Source organism: Cyanistes caeruleus, chromosome 8 (assembly GCF_971803275.1).
Source record: "Cyanistes caeruleus chromosome 8, bCyaCae1.hap1.1, whole genome shotgun sequence".
Taxonomy (NCBI): Eukaryota; Metazoa; Chordata; class Aves; order Passeriformes; family Paridae; genus Cyanistes; species Cyanistes caeruleus.
Window position 1 is genome coordinate 26,178,939 of NC_141708.1, and position 22,543 is coordinate 26,201,481.

General features: G+C 38.7%; 1 protein-coding gene across 3 annotated transcripts in view; it reads right to left on the bottom strand.

Annotated features, from left to right (window-relative positions):
• LOC111931599 (uncharacterized) overlaps positions 1–22,543 on the bottom strand; it is a 32,432-nt gene that overhangs the window by 3,409 nt on the left and 6,480 nt on the right. Inside the window, exons 2-3 of one of the 3 annotated variants that reach the window (XR_002865675.2) lie at positions 19,280–19,511; positions 3,221–6,401 (exon numbers count right to left, since the gene is read on the bottom strand). Coding sequence is in view for 1 of the 3 variants with exons in the window: in XM_086899840.1 (XP_086755966.1) it covers positions 19,501–19,511 (11 nt within the window). In the remaining 2 variants the exon portion in view is untranslated. Of the gene's footprint in view, positions 1–3,220; positions 6,402–13,429; positions 17,336–19,279; positions 19,512–22,543 lie in introns of those variants that run through there. The other 2 variants (XR_015289826.1, XM_086899840.1) reach the window with 2 other exon arrangements.

Sequence of the window (22,543 nt, forward strand, 5' to 3'; positions counted from 1 at the left end):
AACCATGTTTTAAGGGATTATTATGGGCAAATTTTGCAGTAGAGGCATCTTGTTTCTGGAAATGGAAAAAACAAAGTTAAATGACAGAAGTATGGGTACGATGTCAAGGCCAATGCATTATAACATTACTGAAAGGGAGAGACAGCACATAAACTTGTATTGCTATTTATAGCATTGGCTATTTTAGAGATGGTAACTGCAAGGCAGGCAGCATTTTTCACATTCTACTTAGAAAAATCCTGACATGTCTCACATTTTGATATCTTGAAACATATTGGTCCCAAATTACATCACTTCTTCGTCGTTAATTTTCGAACTCCTGGAACGCCACACTCCAAATATACTTTTTTCTATTTTTAGGGGCTATGCAATTATATTCAAGATACAATTTTCCAGTTCAGTAATCCATACTTTCAAGCTTGGAGTATATTTATCTACCTACGAGCTCATAATTTGTTTCTATCAACAAAATACCCAGAATTTCATAACTAATTTACTTCTAAACCTTCTTTTCTATCTCCTTCCACTGTTCTGCTCCCTGTGTAATGGGAAAAATCTTATCACAGACACATCTAGTAAATTAGTATCATTTTATACAAAAGCCTGCCCTCTAAACACTTCAGTCTTAGTGGAAAAGATGCTCTGAAGGTATGACTTTCTAAAGTTATGGCTCAGAACAGTTTAACAATCTCCCTTAATATCCAAACATGTGTTTCATGATTAATATGAGAATATAAAACCTCCCTCCTTGCAAAACTCAAGAGCACCAAGTACGCTTTCTTCCCAACTGCTTGAGTAAGAGAGCCAGGATAAAAACCATTTTTATTTTATAAAGATAAGCTTGAATATCCTTGTCTCATCTGTGCTTCCTCACTTCAAATTCCATCAAAGTTTTATACTGGAGCACAGTAAAATATTTATATGCAAGACACAGAGAACGATATGCAAGGGCTGGCTAGAGGGCAGTCTCTCGGAATTAACACACAGCAGTCTAAAAAGGACTAATATGTCAGTCTCCTAGAGCCTTCATTTGCCAAACTAAATTGTAGCTAACAGTACCCACTGCAGAGAGAATAAAGGCAACAGAGATTCCATTTTGTATGAAGAGTTATTGCACTTGACATGGTTGAAAACATATTAACAGATTTTAAGACCAAAAGGGGACTATAGGATATCAAACCAGACTTACTACACAAGAGAGGCCAGAGCATTTCACCTGTCAGTGAACAAGTTTATGAACTGAGGTTGATTTGGAGCAAAGTTTTGAGGATGATATTCAGCTTGGTCATGGCTGAAAAGCCAAGAACCAAACAATCTCTTTTGCATCTTCTTGCAGAATGTTTAAAAGCTCTCATAATTTAAAAAGTAGTGCTCTGTATTTGATTTTTTTACTTGTTTTGATCATTGCATCATATTTTATTTTACCCTACCACTGGGCTATCTGAGGAGAATGAGGATAATAAAGTTAGGGAGAAAAGACAGAGGTTTTGTAAAACAAAACATTTTGAGTTTTAAGAGATTTAGGAGTCCTTAAGAGATTTAAGGAGGCTGTGCTTTCATACATTATGATATCCCATAATATGTAATAGGTTCTGATCTCACTTTTGCCCTTGATGCCCTCAAAATACTTTTTTTTCCTAGTCTGCTAAAAACCAGTAGGCAGGATAATGTATAAGTAATATCCACTGGATATTCACACTTTCATACACTAAGAACAAAAATCCTGCTTCAGTTTGGATCCATGCTCCAACAGACCCACAGATTCATTTCCAAAGCATTTGATCATAAGAGCCCACCAGACCCATTGTTTACAGGCCAAGGTGAATTAGAAAGCAATCACACCCTGACCTTCACTGTCCTTACTGTTCAGAACAGAAGTTCTCATTGATCTAGAATGCCTGTAGTTTCTCTCCAAAGTTATAAGTGTTCACAGAAAGTGGTTATCCTTTACAAATGATTGCACTCATCTCCAGATGATTCCTTTGATTCTCATCCAACATCAGATCCTCTGAATGATTTCTCATGAGATTCCCCTCCCTCTCACCACTGAATTTCTCTAGGCAGGAGAAGATGAACTTCAGAGATGTATTTAATATTGTACATAGAAATCTTCACACGCATGACACAACTCACTGTCGCTTTTAACAGCTCCTTCTTCAGGTTCCTCATGAAGCTTATGGTAGAGGTGAGAATTCTGAGGCTATGTAACACTTCAATCCGTAGTAAGCTCTCAAATATTTAAATTGTAGATACATCTAGACTGTTTTTAATGGTAAGGTGTAATGATATGTAGGTAGATGAGGAAACGTAATTTCTGTATAACTCATCCAAAACTAGCTTATCACATTTTATCCACATTCAAATGTCTTATCTGAAACTTGGCTCAGCAGGAAATGGTAACATGTCAAGGATCCAATTAACATTATCTCACTCCCCTGTTTTTATCTCCAATTTTTCTACCTTATGGGAACTGCTTACAGTTCTGTTGTTACTCACAGTGAAATTGATTGATTTTTGGCATTGTTCTGATTTGCTGATACCTCAAATACTACTGGAACCTCTGAATTTTTATGAAATATGAACCTCCCCACAGAGGAAAATCCACTCATGAGTGTGCCATGAGAATTCTGGATGGTTACTTCATTGTTCTGTCTGGATTACTTTGTGCAAACTGTGAAACCTTCTAAACACAAATGTTATTGAATGGTCCATTTTGTAGAGTGTACAACATCAAAAGGAACATGAGTTTGAAGTACAGTCAGCTTGCCAAAATCAAATTTAAAAAGAGGAAACTGGAGTGCTCTATAACAGGGAGAGTTAGAAACATAATTGTAAGCTGTATTTGATACTAAGGAGTATGAATAGGAGGGGTGAGAGAGGTCCATGATGAATATATTTGCACACTAAGATAATTATTGTTTGTGAATAAAGGAGCAATTATCTACTGCAATACAATGAGCAGCAGAATTTTGCTGGACTTCTTGCAATAACAATCATAATATCCTTGCAAGGCAACACCAGAAAAGAGTGTTGGGTTCTTAGGTAAGCAACTAAATATAAAAATATAAACATAAACATAAACATAAACATAAACATAAATATAAATATAAATATAAATATAAATATAAATATAAATATAAATATAAATATAAATATAAATATAAAGTGATTTTTAAAGTGAATTGCTTTTCATCAGAAACCGCAGCAATACTCTGGATTGCTTTATAATAATACTTTGGATTTTGCTTTATTTTTTCCAAGATTTCCAGTTATATTATAAGGATCTCATGAGTGTGCTGAGCTGGAAATCTTTTTACCTTTGTTGTTCTAGAAAATTTTCCAGCCTCCATTTCCTCTTTAAGTGATTATCTGCCACACAGCTGTTAGTATAAATTCCAAGCTATGAAGGGTCATTCACCAATATAGAGAACTGTGGGAGGTAGAACAGGAAAAGAGAGAAACTTTCTGTCTCCAAACTGCTCCCTTAATGCAGTCCAAGACAACTAAATATACAATGTGATTTAGGATCTGGTTTTTTACATAGTTAAAAATCTTGCCACTATATTTTTTTCTACTGACTTATATCAGTTTTGACTTATTATTTATCTGTATTTAGCAACAGCTGTTGTTCAAGTTCCAATAAACTCAATTGATTACTAGGAAGCATTTATTTACCATCTGTGTGAAACTAAGAGAATGAAAATTAGAATACTGAATTAAATTGAAGTTGGTAGCATCCACTGTGGAGGCAAGCCATAAAAAAAAAGAAAATAATCCATAGTGGATCAGTTTTCACTCTCTTCCTTGAGCTTCTTTCCTGCTTGTAACAGACAGTGGGGTTTACCCTGCAAAGCAGTATGGAAAACAGCATTCCCCAGGGAGAGGAGCAGCATCTTTTTGAGATTAATATCTGTAATGTCTTGGGAACTAGTGTTGCCTTGGAGGAAGGCTATCCATACCAACATAAATCATGTCCTCCTAGGGGAGTCTGATAATCTCTCTAGCCCAATATATACATAGTCACTAGGGATGTGAATAGGAATCTATATATGAGAAAATATGAACAAGAAATTACTAAGCTACTTGCACAGTGTGCACAGGGATACAATGTCAGCATCTCAATATTATTTGACCCTGATCTGGGATGAGCTCAGATGTGTGCAAGCCTTGATTCAAAGCACATGGAAAATGGCATGCAGATCCTTATAATGAATTTTTGAAGGAACGCTCCAGGCTGTGCCTAAGTGGGAGTGACTCCTTCAAATCTAGCTCTGATCATTAACTCATGAGCACAGCATGATAATGTGCTTCAGCTGGGGATGCCTTTGGAAATGCAGGTAAGTGATGGAGATGTACACGTGAGCAGCACGTTATCTCCATGTCAGCGTACTGAGCTGCAAGCTCTGAGGGAAAGCAATGGGCTGCAGTTTGCAGAATGGCTGTTAAAATACTCAAATTCCTTGGTGTTAAAAGCAGATTAAGTACCCTCTTAAAGTGAACAGTTTTAGGTACCAAGTCAAATACTTACTGATTCAGCCCAGGAACTCTATTTAAAAATACCATTTCGAAGCAAATTGCTATAAAAACAAACTTCCTCTGCCCTGTTAGCAGCACAATTCCTCACACTCATACTTGGACATGGCAAAGCTCTTAAGCACCTATTAATGCCTATATCCTCTCATCAATTTTTAATATTTGAGATGCCTCTGATTCCTGTGAGCCCTGCCACTAATGTTAAAAATGTTTTTAAATATTTGGTTACTAAAGTTCAGCTCCAAAAGCTATGGACCTTAGCTTATGGACACCTTGTAGATTGTTTTGAGGATGTGAAACTACAAATATCACAATAAGTGACAGACAGGCATTTTTATTTTGAGGGTCCTCAGCATGATACTCCCAAAGAATGCCTTCTTAGGAAAGTACTTTGTCAGGTTTTTAATTCCTTTTGAATTTTATGATCTTGAAGCATATGTCTGAATTTTGAACAGGGAGTGGCATACAGCCCAAATTTAAGAAGTGTTCTTCTGAATCTGTGCCCAAAGTTTTCATGAATCATGAATATGTCTATTCCCACTGTAACACTTCATTTTTCAAATAGGTTGCAAGACCACATTGAAGAGAAACTTGCTCGCAGGCTCACAAATATTGGTCATTCATAATAAAACCTACAGAGCAAAAATATCTTTGCAGTGTAGATACCAGACACCTGTTTATGGTATTACCCCATTACTTTGGGATTTGAGAACTGCAAAAATAATGGCAACAAGAGGCAAGGAAAAAAGAGAGAGAAAGCCCGTACTTCAGTGATCCCAACCATCCTTTTGATTTTTGACAGCCAGTCATTCATTTACTGCCTCTCTCATGTCTAGTAAGTACAAATGCTTTCCTCAGTAAAATGCAAATGTTCTTTCACAAACAGCAAAGGAAAATACCTGTACGTTTGTCAGAAATAGACTATTTTCATTGAAGATAGAGACTAGGTTTTTAGTGAGAGTTTTGCCTTTCAGCTCCAGGCTCCAGCTGGACTCTAGCTGATTCCTTTTGTAACTGAGGCCAGTTACTTTTGAAAGCACTCTGCTTTCTGCTCACTGTAGAAAAACCTCAGCACATTTCTGCAAGAAATCAAAGGTATAGCTCTTTCTCCTCAGGTTCAGAGTGTAATTCATAGTTTTAAGATGTCTCCTCTCAAGACAGAAGCAATGAATGCAGAAAATTGTTTCATTTCCAGACATACACCTCAGGTTTACAATCCTTCTCTCTCTTTCTCCTCTATTTCTCTACCACTCACATCACCCAAGAAACAAAGACATATGCCAGGCAAACATCATGACTACCTTCACTAACATCTGTTTGAGGCCAATTTCCATGCTATTGCTACTTTTCCTCTCATTCTGTATGTATGAGCTGGTATTAAAATCTCCAAGGAAAGTAAATGCATGAATCAATGTGTCTGAATCAAACAGGCTGAACAAATGAAGCGTATGTATAAAAACCCCCATGTGTTATGTTTGTACATTCAGGCTCTGTGCTGAGCATCACACATGGCAAGGGGCACATTGTGGAGGCCACATGCAGCTTGTCCAGGAAAGGCAGAGCAGACAGGGCAGGCAGAGGGAGACAGACCCTTCATGACAGTTGTCACAGCCTTCCTTGAAAAAAGGTGTGGGAAGTCTCTGTGGCTGTGATGCTTGTCTGTGCTGCTGCCACACAGGTCTCAGAGGAAAGGACCAGCAAACAGCTCTCCCATCGAGCCACCAAGAGCAGAGGAGAAGCAGAACAGAGCATCAGAGGGCATCAGGAACCAAGGCCAAAAGACCTAAAGGTGTGGTGGCTACTTTTGAGGTCAGTGCACAGAAGTTCTTCCAAAGTGAGATGTTTTCAGAAAATACAGCATGTCCGTCCTGGGAAGAAAAACAGGGAGAAGGGGAGGTGCTATCAGAAACTGTTTCTGGAAATTGCTGCTGGATAAGCGTGGTGTGTATTACAGCTGTTCCCATTTCATCTGCCCCCACAGAAGCTGCCTGTAGAAGCAAAGTTTATCCCAGTGCTGCTGAGAGTGGGTGAGCACTCACGTGCTGGCTGACATGGGGTCAGCTTGTTCAGAGCCACTTCCAGCCCCACATTTCCTTGAGCACTTGCTGAGGAGACAGTGCTTGCACTCTCTAGCCTTGTCAGTCCAGTTCAACCCCTTGTCAATAAGGCAGCCTGCTGCTAGCCAGTGAGTAATGGCCACAGCCACTGTGTATGTGCGACACTGACACTGTCCCCGGCCCCGGGGGCTCTCCCTCTTCCACTCATCCATCCTACGTGTAATTCACGTAATTCAGATGTGTCACAGTCAGCCACCTCCAGCTCCCCTGTCCTAGCAGCCACAGTCTGCTAGAACACTTTTAGCAAAACAATAGAAACTGGTAGCTGACTAATAAGGGAGAAGGATGATTTGGATGGAACGTGTGAGGGTGATAGATACCTTTTCGTAGTGTTCAAATTTGCACCTTTCATGATACAGTGTAGCTGTGGCTGAAAACTCCCTTCATTCTGCCATTCTGTCTTGTCCATGCTGAGTGTGAACAGTACATGATCCAGGAACCAGATCTGCTTCATACTCTATAATGTTCTGAAGACTGGTGTCACTGCTATTTTGCTTTATGTGATAGCAATAGGCATTTTTGCAGGAGAAAAATATGTACAGGAAGCTCTCCAAGGTCAATATAATAGTCTAAATAGCCAGATGCTATTTCCCTGTGAATTACAAGGTTGAGCAGCCAAACATCTCTTAGTCATGTAAATTATGAAAATTCTGAGAACTGCAGTGCAGACAAAAAAAATCTGTGGCTGCTGAATCATTTTCTCTGGTTCAGAAATGACCATATCTTACCGTTTTGTTCCAGATTTTATTTGCATTGCATGATTGTGTTTTTTCCTGTCAGATATAGGAATGAAGCTAACGTCTTTGCTTTAGGATATTGCTCTTTTATTATCAAAAAGGCATTCATCAGACTTGCAGAGATTTTTTTCAGACATGGAGAAAATAATAAGAAACGAGAATTTAGCTATTTCTTTTAAGCTATCTGCAGTTAAAGTGATTATTAAACCCCAGGACAGGTTTAAGGGTAATCCAGATGAATATTGTTTTCATCAAAGCAATAGTAAAGTCATCTGCTTTTTCCTTGTTGCCTTAGGACTGACATTAGTAGATATACCAAGTGAAACCGGGAATTATTTTCCTCCACTTCCTTTAAAGTTCAATTTTTATCAGTTACTGCTTGGAGTTATCTGATGTAAGAAAGACTACTTCCTTTTTGAAAAATGCCATGGACAAGGGTTGTTTTCCCACTTTCACTTGGGAAACATACTGTCTTCATGATAAGAAAAAATCCCACAAGATGAAAATGAACTTCTTTTCTGAAACAATAAATAAATAAGGGCTATGCAGAAAACAAGCAGGAGTGATTTGAAGTATGTGAATGCAGAACAAATATGAGAATAGCAGCATACATTAATGCTACAGACTTGAGTCCCATCTAAGAAATAGGGGGCAAATGCTTGGTTTTTGTGGATAAAGTCAAAAGACAACTGACAAAGTAATAAAGGAAAATATAGGGCACAATGTTTCATGAAACAATTTATAATATTAGGACTGCCTGTGTCAGGACAAAGCAGGTGGAAAATGCACCTAAATTATAATAATTAGAGTTAATAGACCCTTTGCATTGTAATGAATAACTATTTAATTCACAGGTCAAAATCAGTCTCTTTGGGTTCCTCTGATATTTTTTTATTTAATAGAGTGTAAGAATAGCTGAAACAAACAGCACTGCATCTGGAGGAGGTTTGTTGTCCATATAAACTCAATCATTAAAGTTAATTCTGCTTCATTGACTGTTTCCCCAATGTGATCATCCCAGCTGCTTCCCTAGAGAAAAAACATTCTTATTTTTTTTTCCTGTTCTTTTCTGTTCATCTTCCTTGGTCTTACATGGCTTCTTGCAGTGGTGCTGTCAGCAAGATGATGTCTAGTCCCAATTAGAAATTCAATCAATATTCACATAATGAGGGTTCTAGGAAAACCATGTCATTTAGTTCAAAGACATGGATATATTACTGTAGAAATTCAGGATTCAAGTAATTTAGGGCACCTCAGTGAAAAAAGATAAAATAAAGCTGAAGGGCTTAGAGGTAGTTAATTGTTACTATGGCAACTTCCTAAATAAGCTTTAGATTCTAGTCATTTTTCAGTTTATTTGGAGGCAGAACAGAATCATTAAAGATGAAACTTATTTAAAGCTCAGAACAGTTATGGGATCTTACAGTTTCCTGCTGCTCCTTATAGAGTTACTTAAAGTTTGCCCATCTCAACTTTGAACTGTGTAAAAGAGCATGATGCAGCCTGCATAGATTTAAAAATGACAGCATGTTATGTAACAATGATCTTATTTAGTAACTTTAGCAATTGCATTTTTACATTTTTATGTCTCAGTAGAACTCTTTCAAAAGTACTGTGTGGGAAAGGAGTGGACCTCAGCAAAGAATGCTCTCACCTGTCCATAAAATGAAGTTATTAAGGTCTGATTTTCAACAACAGGGGCTGATGGTGAGGGCACATTTGTCCACCCTTCCCTCCACAAAACCCCCACGTGTGGAAGGGCAAGATACATTTTAGCCTAATCCTTAGCCAGTGCTGTAACAAATCTGATGGGAAGGGCCCAAGAGAAAGGCTGCCATATCAAAATCTTGCCATGCTGATTGTGTCCATTTGTGTTCTTCATGTGAATTAATACATTTGGCCTCTGTGGGGCTGCATCACTGGGCAGATCCAAAGAGCCTTCTACAGGCAGCAATGGAGACAGTGGAGAGACAAGAGTCGAGAAAACTCTCAATCCCTGCACATTAATTGGGTGCAGATCCAAATCAGTCTAAACTTGTTGCATTATCTCAGCAGCTATAACTCACTTCCTTAACCACTCCACAGTGCGTGATAAACCAGCAGAGGCCATGAAATAAAATCGTGTCTCAGCAGGAGACACCCCCTGGCTTCTCACAGAAGTAAATTCATACCTCAGACCGGTTCTCTCTCTTCTGTAGGCTGGAAATTTCTGAAGTCACTGAGTCATAACTGCAAAGCTGTCAGAGAATGATGCCTTAGGTGTGAAGATACTTAGAAGACACCCCTAGAGGTGAAGGTATAAGCAGTGTAGACTAATGTGTCTTTCTCAAACAAAAAAAGCAGGTCAGGTTACTTGGCTGTGAGCTCAGTGCTCCAAGGGTGAAGAGCAGCTGCTTTGTAGGCATCCTTAAACCAGCCTCAAGGAGATTAACTGAGCAGGATGGGGAACCTGAGGTGTGCAGGTTTTGCTCAAAAGGAGGTACATGAGGGCTAGAAGAGTGACAGACTGTTTTGCACATGGTCAAGTCAATCTGACATTGTCAGAAGATAATTCCCTTTCCCACCACCTGCAAACCTGTCTGTCTTTCTGTCACAAGTAATAGTCCTGGATATGGAGTCACCAGCCCAGGAAACCCTGTCTGTGTTTGGTAGGCTCAGAGTGACTCTAGATTTTCTCCATAATCAGTGAGGGGGAAACAGGCTTTGCCAGGCCATGGCCCATCCCATCCTAGGGACTAAAGTGCAGAAGAAATCAGGGAAAATTAGACTGTTCTCCCCCTATATCTTGAAAAATGTCTCTTCATTCATTTTCCAAATGAATGTTCACTTCAATTCTGTTCATCTAAAAAGAGAAAAAAGCCTTTGTTTTGAAATACAAGTTGAACATCAAAGTTTCATGATAGAAACCAGTCATAATGGATATTAGTTCAAATTCAGACTGGTTTCATGTTACCTCATCGGGCTTAATTCTGTTGCTCTTGCTCCCTTCTTTTGTCCTCAGATAACTCCTCCAGACTGATTTCTGATTTAGAACAATAACGCTCTTTCAAATTTCACATGATTAAAAAGAAATGTGCACCCAGCTGCAAGAGAAACTGTTTTTCTCTCCCATCTGAAAAGGCTGTACCATGGGCAGGAATTCTGCACTGCCTATTGACTTGCACCACTCCTTTTCCATGGGAACCTGGCCTCCAGAGTTATAATGCAGGGAATTATAGGCAGGAGTAACTTGGCTTAGTTTATAAGAAGAGGAAAAAATACCTGCTGAGGAAAAAAACAAAGGAGAGTATGGTCTGATCCCAAACAGCCTGAGCATTATTTATTGTATTTTATTTTCTTCGCTGTTACACAACCACAGCACCCGGCTGTTTGCTGTGTTGCAAGGGAAGTGTTTTCAAGGTTAGCAGAGAGGTAATCAACCACTCAATGGTGGCATGAATATTCATATCAAGACACATTGATGAGAAAGTAGATGGAGGTAAATATGCAATTTAAATATAGACTACAGCAGGAAATGGGACATGAAACAGTAATTAAATAGTGAAAATTACATGTTATTTACATAGGTAAATACACTACAGGGGTTATGCGTGTGAACTTTTCTATTAGCATTTATTTGTTTGTGATTTAACCCTGATTTTAAAAGGGAGGCTTTTAAAGCATGAAAATGGGAAGAAAGGAACACTTACTTTGAACTAGAAAATCTGCCTTGCTTGAAGGAATACCAGCTTGGGCTGTCAGCCAGGTTTCACAGCTGACTTCTGTACTGCAGAAGGTAGTGGTGGCAGTTCTCTAAAGCACAGGTTTTCTCCACAGCCCTGCTTATGCAGTTCCTTCCTATTTGGACATTGCCTCCTGCAGCTTCTGTGCTGCTTAATATTGAGAAATGCAGATGTTTGACAGGGACTGAGTGGTTTCTTAATGTATGAGTGTTACAAAATTGGTCTTCTGGGCAAATGCCAAGCTGGTCAGTCCCACTCTATTTTAAGGTTCACCTGAAATATGGGTTACTGTATTTTTAAAATCTACTTAAGACTTCAATTTAGAAATCACGATAATCCAACCTTTGTTGCTGGTTGTCTTTCATTTCCAGTTTTCTTTTCATCAACAGACAGGTGCTTGTGGATATGAGGAAAAACCCTGCAAACTCTTCCTATCTTTTATGCATGCTTCAGTGCACAAGTGCTCTGTGTGAGAGTGTGTATCTGTCCTCTGTAGAGTGCCTGTGTATATTTGATATGCCACTTCCCCTTGTGGAGGTGGCAGCACATTGATCCTTATTCTTTATAGGAAGTTCATTACTTTTTGTGAAGTGTCTCGAGACTTTGTGGACTAAAAGAATGTGTTGAGATAAAGATTATTTATTATTCATCACTCCAAATACATTTGTTTATATATTCTGAAGCAGGGAACAGTGTGTGATAAGAGACAGCTGCATAGCTAGGACTCTTCCTGAAAGCATGCAAATTGTTTTTCAGATCTGAAAAGAGGTGATGGGCCCAAGTAAACACTTTTCTTTTTCCCAGCTGTATCAGATGGGTCTCTGAAAACTATGACTTTTCCCCATAAAACATAGCACAGGGAGACCCCCAATCTGTTGATAAAATCACATTGTAGCTAACAGAACAGCACACAAAAAAAGATGTAAAAGTGTCATAAAAATCACCCAGTCTCAGATTTGAATCTTTTGTACAAAGAAAGCATCCTGCAAAGTGAGGTATCCCTTATCCCTGTGTGCCCAGCTTCTCCAAGTAAAATTGCTTAAGGCAGCAAGAGGCAATTCAGCTCAAGAAATAAAAGCAAAACCAGCCTTCCTGCAGAAACAAGACATTTTGTGAAACCAAATGGAGCAGTGTGAAGAGTGGATGTCCGTGAATGAAACGACCGTGACAAGACAATCTCTCCATATGTCAGATGGACAAAACAACAACTGACTCCACTGTGGAAATTCAATTGAAACTCACTCATATCAAGCCTGTGGGCTTTCTCAGAGAATGGAAATTAAGAATGTAGTATCCATTCTCCACTTGTTCAAATGCATCCAAGTTCTCCATTTTTCCTCATTAAGGAGACAGGGAGGATTAAACATCTCCTGTTGTTTTTGGATCCAGTTTGAAATTGTTGAGTATTTCACAGGAAGCAATTTTTAGGAGGATAATGCCTCTAACTTGGTCTAAAATCATCTGAGCACCTGAGGCATTTCAGACTGAAAGAACAGAGTTCCACAGAGCAAGCCACTTTTATCACAGTCACTGCAGTCACTTCTAGAGACTTTGACACAAAAATATTTTATTCCACCTTATTTTTTGGCAGTTAAGAGTTCCCTCCATGGGAGAGGAAAGCTAAATTTTCTTTTTCTTGATAACAGTTTACTAGTCAGTTCAATTTAGGATTAATTCCAAGGGACTGTTTTCCTCCCTTTCATACTCTTCAGGATAGAGAAGTGTTACAATGGTCATCTGAAAAGGGTTATATTTACATTAAGGATAACCACAAATTTCAACAGTGGTTTGTCTCTGAAACCTGCAGGTGACTTTCCAAATTACAGACATAAGACAAAAGAGATCCTGTTCTCTACCTTGCTGTGCTCAGTAGTGCACAGTACTTTGGTGAAGTCCATTTTCAATGAAAGACTCGGGGAGAAACAAAACCTGAAATATTCACATGAAGAAGACACTGCTAAATTTCAGGTTCTGCTAAACTGAGTAGAAGCTGCTGTCACAGGCATGGAACCCATTTGGAATATTCCTCAAGTAACAGCACTAAAACCTTTTCAGAGTGAGCAGACATCAAATCAAAGGTCAAGAGTCAACTAACAGAGTCAGTGGAGTCCACTCCACTAAAAATTCACGATTTGTAAACACCAGCTTCACCTTCAAGCATCCACATACCATTCAAAAAATATCCTCTTTACTCCTTCTCTGATTCAAATCTCCTATCTCTTTCCCTCTGTGTTAAACCTAAGAGATTTGTACAGAACAGACAGTCTAATCTCAGATGAGGAATTTAAGTAGCACTGTACTTAATTATTTCTTATATCACTTTCTTTCATTTAAGGTATTCCTTTTTTTTCCTTTTCTGTTTTAAGCTCTCAGGAGTGATCAGCTATTTTTTAAGGTATTAAATAGCTTGTTTCTAACTTAGAGTCCCTATGTGCATAGGATTCTGCTCTGCAAGACATTCTCAAACAGTAGACATTCTGGCATAAAATTTTAAAATCCTTGGCTTGGGGAACAGATTTTGCCATTTCTCTACCTGCTGCCCAAGATAGGAGCAGTGACTGTCTATAACTCCTGAATGCTGTTTCAAATGATTAATTCATGCCTTACACTCAAGAACACACAAAATATCATGATGAACTTTTGCAAACAAGAAAACAGTATCTCCACGTATTTGTGTTCAAGATTTGATTTATATAAATGACATTTTGCATGTAAATATGCAGCCACTCATTTCACTGCCTGCCAAAAGGCATTGCAGCTAAACCCAATGATGCTCCTCTTAATCTAAAATGTCATGTTCTCATATGCACCTACTGCAAAGGTTATCACACACATCTGAAAGTAAACAAATTATTTGGCAAATGATTAGGCCTCACCAAATTTTTGTATTTTCTTCCTGGTTAAAATAACTTCTGTCAAGGCATATGAGTCCCCAGACAAGCATCCATCAATTCTGAGCGCCTGACTCAAGATGATATGAAAATGCTAATTGCCTTCCATTCTCCCCAAATAGAGCTGAGTCCCAGCTCCAGGGGGATTGAACAGATGTGCTCAGAGAATACCCAGCTCTGGCCCAAAATCCTGCAGGCAGGCCTGCCTGTAAAGTCTCCTTGGAGCTCTATGAATAACCAAGGCCTCACTTTGTCTTTCCCAAATCTGGGCTTGCACTCAGAGCCCTGCATGAGTAGATCATTTATAACAAGAGATTGCACTGGCTCAGTGTGTTTTGAGATCTGTGTTTCTTCAGAAAAGCAGGAGTGGCAAACATCACAGAGCATCTCTTATTTTCTTCTTTTGGAGTTCAAAAGGCTTTCAGGCTTCTGATCTACAACTAGAGGATCTGATCTGCTATTTCACTACATATTTACTGAGCATCTCTGATGTGTCTATTGTCTGCTGTACACCTACTGCAGCACAGCTCTCCCATGCCCCAGGATGCTTCCTCAGAACTGAGGCTGCAGCAGAAGTACCTCAGGCACTCCTGATGATACTGCCTGTATCTACCTATACATTTGGCATGCTATAGATTGTTCTGGGAAGAATACAAAACCGAGGCTCTGAAAGATAAATTTGGGTCATGATGATTACATGAGCCTCACCCTCCTCTTGCAGGATGCTATAGTCACTGTCTCTGTCGCTGGACAAAATTCATTCCTGTCCTGCCATATAAAAATTCTTTAATTTCAGTTAGTGTTTTCACCATTTTTCCCCTCTCCTCTATGTTCTTTTCCCTCCTATATTATCTTTAAGTAATCAAAGTCTGAATTATCGATCCCTTTTCTAGCAAAACAGCCCTGTGCTCTGCATTTTGTCACAAGTGCAGTTAAGCTGCTGCCATGGGACCGCTCTCCTACGGCCTGAAGCTCAGAAGTCACCTTTGTTTCCTCTCTTAGATTGCTGAATGGGAAGCCCCAGTGAAGCCTGTCTCATCTTAGTCTCTCTCATGTCAGATACAATATGTATACATCTCGCTTTGTGATGTCAAAATTAAAAAAAATAAATCATAGCTTTCCAATTATATGCCCAAATTTTCAGTTGAGATGTCTCAGACAGGATTTCTTTTTCCTTTACACAAACACATGCTATGCACAATGAGGTAAAGAAAAAAAAGGCCTGGAGTCTGTCTGAGGAAATATAATTTTTTTCACTTTTAAACCTAGCAGGAAAAAAGACTAAATTTCAGGTTTTATTTCTTTTCTTTTCATGCATGTTAAACTTTTTTTTTTTTAAAAAACAATAATGACCAAGAAGATCTAGATGAAACATAAAGAGGAAATGTTTTTTCATTTTCAATCACAACAAAATTGATTGTATTTTTCAATGCAAGAGCTAAATTCCTCCGACTTCCAACTGAAGGAATTTTTTTCCAAACTCAAATGGCACATATGTGTGTATCTCCCATAAATTAGGGGAGCTTTTAGAAGTTGCTTTTGTTTAAATGGTGTTATTTTATTTTTCCAGTGAGATAGCTATACATTGGTAGCCTTCAGCCTGCTGTCCTTCAGCCCTGTGTGTGATCTAAGTACCAAGCTGATCTTCTCTCAGATGTTTCTCACTAAGGCAAGCTCCCAGCACCAGGAGAGGCAGCCTGTCTGAGTAACAACTAAAGGAAAACAGCTTTCAGGTTTTAGCATACAGAAACATAAGCTGTAGTTTAATGGCTTAAAAGGCAGAAGGTTTGCTCTTGAGCATGGATCCAAACCTCACACAAACACCATGCCCACATACATGTCCAGCAAAGTTTCCAGAAGGGTCTGTGATGGTCTGCAACAGAGGATGAGTCAAATGGTAAGGCAGCAGAAGAATCAGTCACTCGCCTGTATAACTCATCCTTTAACCTAAGCTCTGTTTTAAATCTACATTTTCTTTTCTTCCAGTTCTTCCTTCCTTTTTCTCCCATTCCACCTGAGTTGTAAAAATCAGTTTTATCTACAGAGATGAGAAGCCTCATCAGTAGTCTCAGTAGTCTCATCAGTAGTCTCAGTTCTTCACCTGTACCTGGAGGTTAGTCAGTCTCCAGGCCTGAAACAGAGGTAGAGCTCTAACTATGTCTCTGTCCTGTAGTTGTAAGATAAGGCTGCCCTTTTCATGGGATGCCAAATTGTTGCTTTTTGAGCAAGAGCCAACATCCCAGGAAGAGCTCAGCCTGAGCCAAATCACCACTCGGGCTTGTTACTTACTCTGTGGTGATAACCTCTGGCTTAAAACCACATTTGCGGCACTCAACTGTAGAAGAGCTGATGGGCTAAATTGCTTCCTGAGTGGCACTCACAAATAAATATTTGAACTATCAAACAAAAAACAAGACTCTGAAGCAACAGCAAAACCAGCAATTAGTTTAAATTTGTCATTGAAAACGTAAATTTTTTTGAGGCTGAAAATAGTTTAGCTACAACATTTTGCTAAAAAGCCAAAAGACACCATATGAGCTGTTTTCCAGGATTCAGCAAAGGGAAAGAAGATAAAACAGAACCATGAAAAATAAAAAGACCACAGAACCGGCACTGCATCCATTTCAGCCCTGAGTCTGTGGTGTTGCTTTGGTTCCAGCTGCCATCAGGACAGCAGTAGTGCTTCAGCCTCCTGACTGCACGGTATGACATTGCTGCTGAGGAGCTGTGGGGCCATGCAGACACCAAAATCCCACCTGGAGGGACACCCTCATTAGTTCCAGCCTCATGCTACGGTAGCCACCCTGTCTCAAGAACTGGGAACAGGGAGCAGGACTGCACGTGCAGGACATCTTGATCACCACCACTAACAGAGCAGGGATGTCTTTTTCTGTAGAAAGAGCTGTGTTCAAAGAAACATAGAGGTCTTGACAAACATAGAAACCCCACAAAATGCTCTCTGCTGGATACAGACATCCTCTCTGGAGGTGATTTTATGCTCTCAGCCCATTCATCTTTTAAGCTCCCAATGAGAATTAGATGCAATGAGAATTAGAACAAACCTTTTCATAGATGTTATTAAGGTCATTCACTGCCATTCAGATGTTTTGTTTTATGCAGTTTCAGGTGGGTCATGTGCTTATGAGGCTGGGCCCCACACTGGATTTTAAGTGCAGGTCCTTTAAATCACTACCTCATGCCAGGTTTTCCAAGCCAGTACTTTCCAGTTCTTTTTGTGGATTTATAGGTTTCCCAAAATTATCCAGGGGAGATGCAGATTACCTGTCATTAGGCTGCCTTCTCCTTAAGGATCTCTGCATGGCTGTCCACATCCCCTGAGGGAATATAAATGCAAACCCACTGCCTGCCAATGCCTTCCAATATCCAAGACCTTGGAATTAAACTTGTACAATATTCAATTATATTGCATCAAGTAATATGTACAGAAAACCTTTTCACAGGTGAAATATTCTCTGAATCATTTAATAAGTCAAGCTACCTTTTATTTTAACAGCATAGTTAGTGTTTTTCACATAATGTTTAGGTGTGAAATCATTAGCATGAATAATTCAGCCATGCTCTTTTATCTTCTTTTTTTTTCCTATTCACACTCTCCATTAACAAAGAAAACCTGGTGAGCAGAGTGCTGCAAGAACAGTAAATTCATGAGTTGAAAAAATAAAATATATATGCTGAAGAGTTTCTAAGAGTGTTTTATTATTCCCGAAGTACAATATAATTACAGCATTTGTTGATTCTAACTTTGTTATACTTTCTTTGACCTATTTGTTAAAACCTGCCTGCATATAATGTGTTTCCTGTACAAAGCAAATCTGTGGAATAGAAAATAGCACTGCTGACATTATTATGATAGGGCAAAGAAAATAATGTAAAATGAATTTACTATGAGTTTAGCGAATATCAAAATTATCACTGCATCCATTTAACTCACCATTTAAATCAATTTGCTTTATTCTTCCACAAGATTCCTGCATCATTCCCTGCTCTTGCTCTTTCTTCTCATGCCCCACACTCACTCTGTAGCTAGCTATTTAATAATTTTTTTACATCTTTCTCATTCATTGTGTGACCTCAGTGCCTTTTTTGCTGCACCATTCTGACTCTCTGTGGATGAAAAATTTACTAATGCCCTCAAAGTCTTTTGGTGGTGGTTGGTTTTTTGTTTGCTGTTTTTCTTTTTTTATGTCACAATATTTTAAGTTCACTTGCCAAACTGAAGGGATATTAAATTTCCCAATTAGACAGGTTTAAATTACTTATGTTGCAGATTAACCTATGAACTTTCTCTTCAGAATCTTCCTGATAAATGACAGAAGAGTTTTCCTTGGTATATGTAAAGCTTATGCAAAATATGATATAAAATACAGCAAAGCCATAAGCTGCTGATAGTAGGTTCCCATAACTGACAGTATTAAGAAACCAGCACTGCTGGATTTGGAGGTTCAATTAAATCAATAATAACCACTTAGGAAAAATTGGCCTTGGCATTTGTAATGTCCTGTATTTTTTGTAGTATGGACTATTCCATCCATCTTCAAAATATATTTCAAAGAAATGACACAATTTGAAAACCAGTTTATTTGATCAAGTGGCCCAATCCTTTTATTCCTATGAGTCACCCTGCAGGGAAAGTGATCTTTTTTCAATATATTTTTGTCTTTAGAAAACATTAACATTTAACTATATTTATGTGAACATGGAAATTCAAGCTTTCTCATTATTTCATGTTGATTTTTAGAAAAGCTACAGCTGGGCTTTCCTTTCATAACTGATTATCAACTGATTTTTGGCTCAAAACTAAGAAGAAAAATTTCCCATTATTTATTTAGCTATTTAATTGAGTTGCACTGAACATGTTTTTAAAAAGATAACTGTGAAACCAATATTATAGTAATGTTAGTTGGTGGAAATAATTAACTCTAATTTTTGGGTTAATTAATGGGAGTAACTTTCTTAGGGGAAAGGGACATTCAGATGTAGATTAAAGAAAAAACAATTTTAAACTCTGTTAAAATCAAATGAGATCAAAATCAAGTGAGCCATAGGGTGGCTAAACATGTGGGAGCATGGAATCAGCTGTGTTTAGAGCAACTATTTTCTTCTTTTAAAGAGGAAAAGAAGGGAAATTAGCAAGCCCACCTTGGTTATAATTCTGTAGGGGTTTATGGTAACTGTTGTCCTTAAAAAATTCAAGGGTTAAGGTGCATACAGAGCCACCACTTATCCAGCTGGCAGGGAGGGCAGGTTTATTAACTTACCTTGTGTTTCACTGAGGCTTTGCTGGGCACAGCACAAGGGTACTGGAATCTATTCACCCATGTGAACAACAAACAAAGGGCTTTAAATGTTGCTTTATGATTGCGCTGGGAAGGAATACGTCTGGTCTATTTTTATCAGCTTTGTGTCAGAGAAAGAGATGTCTTCTTTTCAAGGCTTTTCAAAATAGAGAGTCCTTAAAAACGTGCTTCACTTTATCAGCTCACAGTGCTCCTGCAAACAAAAATGAGACAGGGAAGAACAGGAAGGTCAAACTTGCATAAACACACTGTTGCATATGTTGACTGCCAAGAGAAAGAGCAGCATGAAGCTGAACTGAATGCATTATACAGAGAAGACAGAAGATGCTACTCTGGCAAAGTCAAATTTTATGCAAGCTCTCATGGGATAAAGCTTAGAACTACTATTTCCTTTTAGTAATGTAAGAAGCATAAACTAAAATGGATTTTTATGAATCTGGCATGATGTTTTAATGACAAAGGGAAAAAGAGTTTTTGAATGTCTTTGTTTTGAAGTACATCCTATATATTTTTCTGTTTCCATCAGCAAAAATCTAAATTTCCTAGCACCATCCTTCTAATAAAGCTCTATTTCTCTTCAGGAACCCCACTTGCTGCTGCAGAGAGGCATCCACTAGAAGCTGACCTCCATATCTTGAATTTCATATGTAATGAGTAGCTAAATCTGACACCAAATGATTTTAGGAAGAAAATTCAAAGTCAAGCCATTTCCCTTAAAAAAGCCATTTGAAACCCTTTGGGGAACAGAAATGGAAACATAATTTAAACTCACTTCCCCACACAAGTGACTTGGATTAACTTCAATAAATCCAGCGTTTACTATGCACAGAACATCTCCTCCTTTCTCACCACAAACCCTGGATACTTTGGACGACTCTTTCATTTGTTGCTTCCTGTAAAAGTGCTCCCTCATTCTGTTTGTGCAATTCAGATTTGTTTTTATCTGCAAGAAAATGCCTGTTCAGTCATTGAGACTAAGGCTGCTGTGGTGTGGGAGAAGTGTGTGGCCTGGGCTGTGGCGCGGTGAAGCAGCACCGCAGTCCCTCCTCAAGCCATGCCAGGGACGTGCGACCCCGGCTTTGCTGCTAGCCACCTCCACTGATGATCCTCAAGGACTGGGGGAGAGCTGCACTGCCTGGCACTATCTCTACTGGAAAGCACTGTTTGCATTTGTAATGCAAAGCAGACATGATTTCAGAACCTGATCTCTTTGACAACAAAGGCTGTAGAAGATTAGAAACACTTAGATTTGCAGTTCATTAAAAAATGTATTTCTCTTTGTAAAAGGAATTGGGCTTCTTAACTCATTTGCCTTGCTTCTCTCTTGAGTGTGTATTTCCATTTGATAAAGGCATTTGCACCTTTAGTGTATTCTGGTATTTCTACGAACTGTGGATAGTTTTTTCCCACCAATTAGTTCCTCTGGGACTATTTTATTAAAGTCTTATTGGCATTTAAAATATGTAGATGATATCATTAATCCGATTTAAGTGTTGGTAAAGTTGGTAATACAAAATGTAAAAAAGCAGTGCAAGGTACAATTATCAACATAATTATTTTCATTATCAATACAATTATATTTTTCAGTTGTTGCTTGCTTAACCTTTTTTATTTTTCTCCATTTCTTTCATTAGCTCTAATCTACTGCTGTGAGGCAGTTCTCTGTTTCTTCAAGCAGTATGAAGATAGAAGTGGACAGAACTATTAGCAGAGGAATAAAAGCCTTTTATCTCTCTGTTTGGCTGAATTCCAGTGAAGTCAACTCAGCCAGCAGAACTGTTCATTTTTCTAGGGGGATGAGCAATTGGGGTCTCAGTTTATTTTCCAGTCCCGAATGGTTTTACTGAAAAATCATGACAACCTATATGCTTGTAGGTAATATCAGGAAAAAGAGCCATAAAATACCATTTCATCCCTGGAAGTGTCCCAGGAATTATTTTAAAGGCCCACTCTATTCTGTTTCATTGGCAGGCTACCACCAGTGGCATTTCATCAGTACAATAGAGCAGCTCTTGCACCTGGGCATGACAGACAGCAAAATAAGTCAGTGCTGTAAGAACCGTGAAGTGAAAATGGTGAAAATAATGATGAGGAAGTGATTTAAGACAGAAATTCAGAGTGAAGAGGTAGGTTTAATTTTGGGAAAGGGAGGAAGCTCATGGGTGGTTTACATAGGCTAATTCTCATGTATTACAGTTCTTTGAGGGAACTAATTTGTTTTGACTTGAAATTGGGCTGCGTCTGATGGCACTTCTCTTTTTGTCTAAGGGAGTGATCATGGAGAGATTGTGAGCTAGTGAAGTCTGAATTGAAGGAAAATGCTGGTTTTGAAGCTCACAAATGCACATGAGTTCCCACACCTACACTGCAGCTGGGACTAATCAGTGGATGATGTTTTTTCCTCTGGGATTTTCATGTTGCTTTCCAGGCAGCACTCACTCGAACTAATGCAAGCAGATACTTCCAAACCTAAATCTATACCCCTAAGGGTAGCAATTCAAAGTTGAACTTATTGATGTAAATTAAGGAAGACTTAATTCAAAAGGTTTGTATATGTAAAATGATTCAGCTACATCAAACCCTGGGATTTCTTGATTTCTCAATTAAAGGAGCAGGTTAAGAAACCTGAATTCTGTTCTTACAAAGACTGTGTCAGTACAATGTGTTTTGTGGTATCATTTTCATCCTGTATATTTTGCTTACCATCTATCAAATGAGTCTGTAATAGTAAATTAATTTTGGGGTTTTATTAGGTTCTACAAAATCCTTGAAGGTTTCCACATATTTGTGTTTGCGTGTGCATGACTCTTTGTCTTGCTTTGGCAAAGTGTCTTCTAACTGCATGAGGCTGCAGTTTGTGAAATGCCCGGGGAGGAGGCTATGTCAGTTGAAATTAGGGTGAATTGTGCAGGAAGCACATGTTTTCCTCATAGACATGATCTCAGCATCAATGAATAAAAAATATTTGTGCAGGCTCTCCCAATGGGAAGCAAGTGAATGAAAAATGAGAGCCACTCCTAATCTGTATGATACCTTAAAAAAGCACACAGGAACCAATTCAGTCTTTCAGACACAATTAAGGTTGCAGAGCTACCCTAAAAGAAAACCAAGTGTGCAACAGCCCTTCAAAAACTCACCCCCAGGCTACCTGAATGAAAGGCTGAGGTACAACACAGCATTAGAACAGCAATGGAGAGGAAAACAGCAATCAGAAAGGTTTATTCT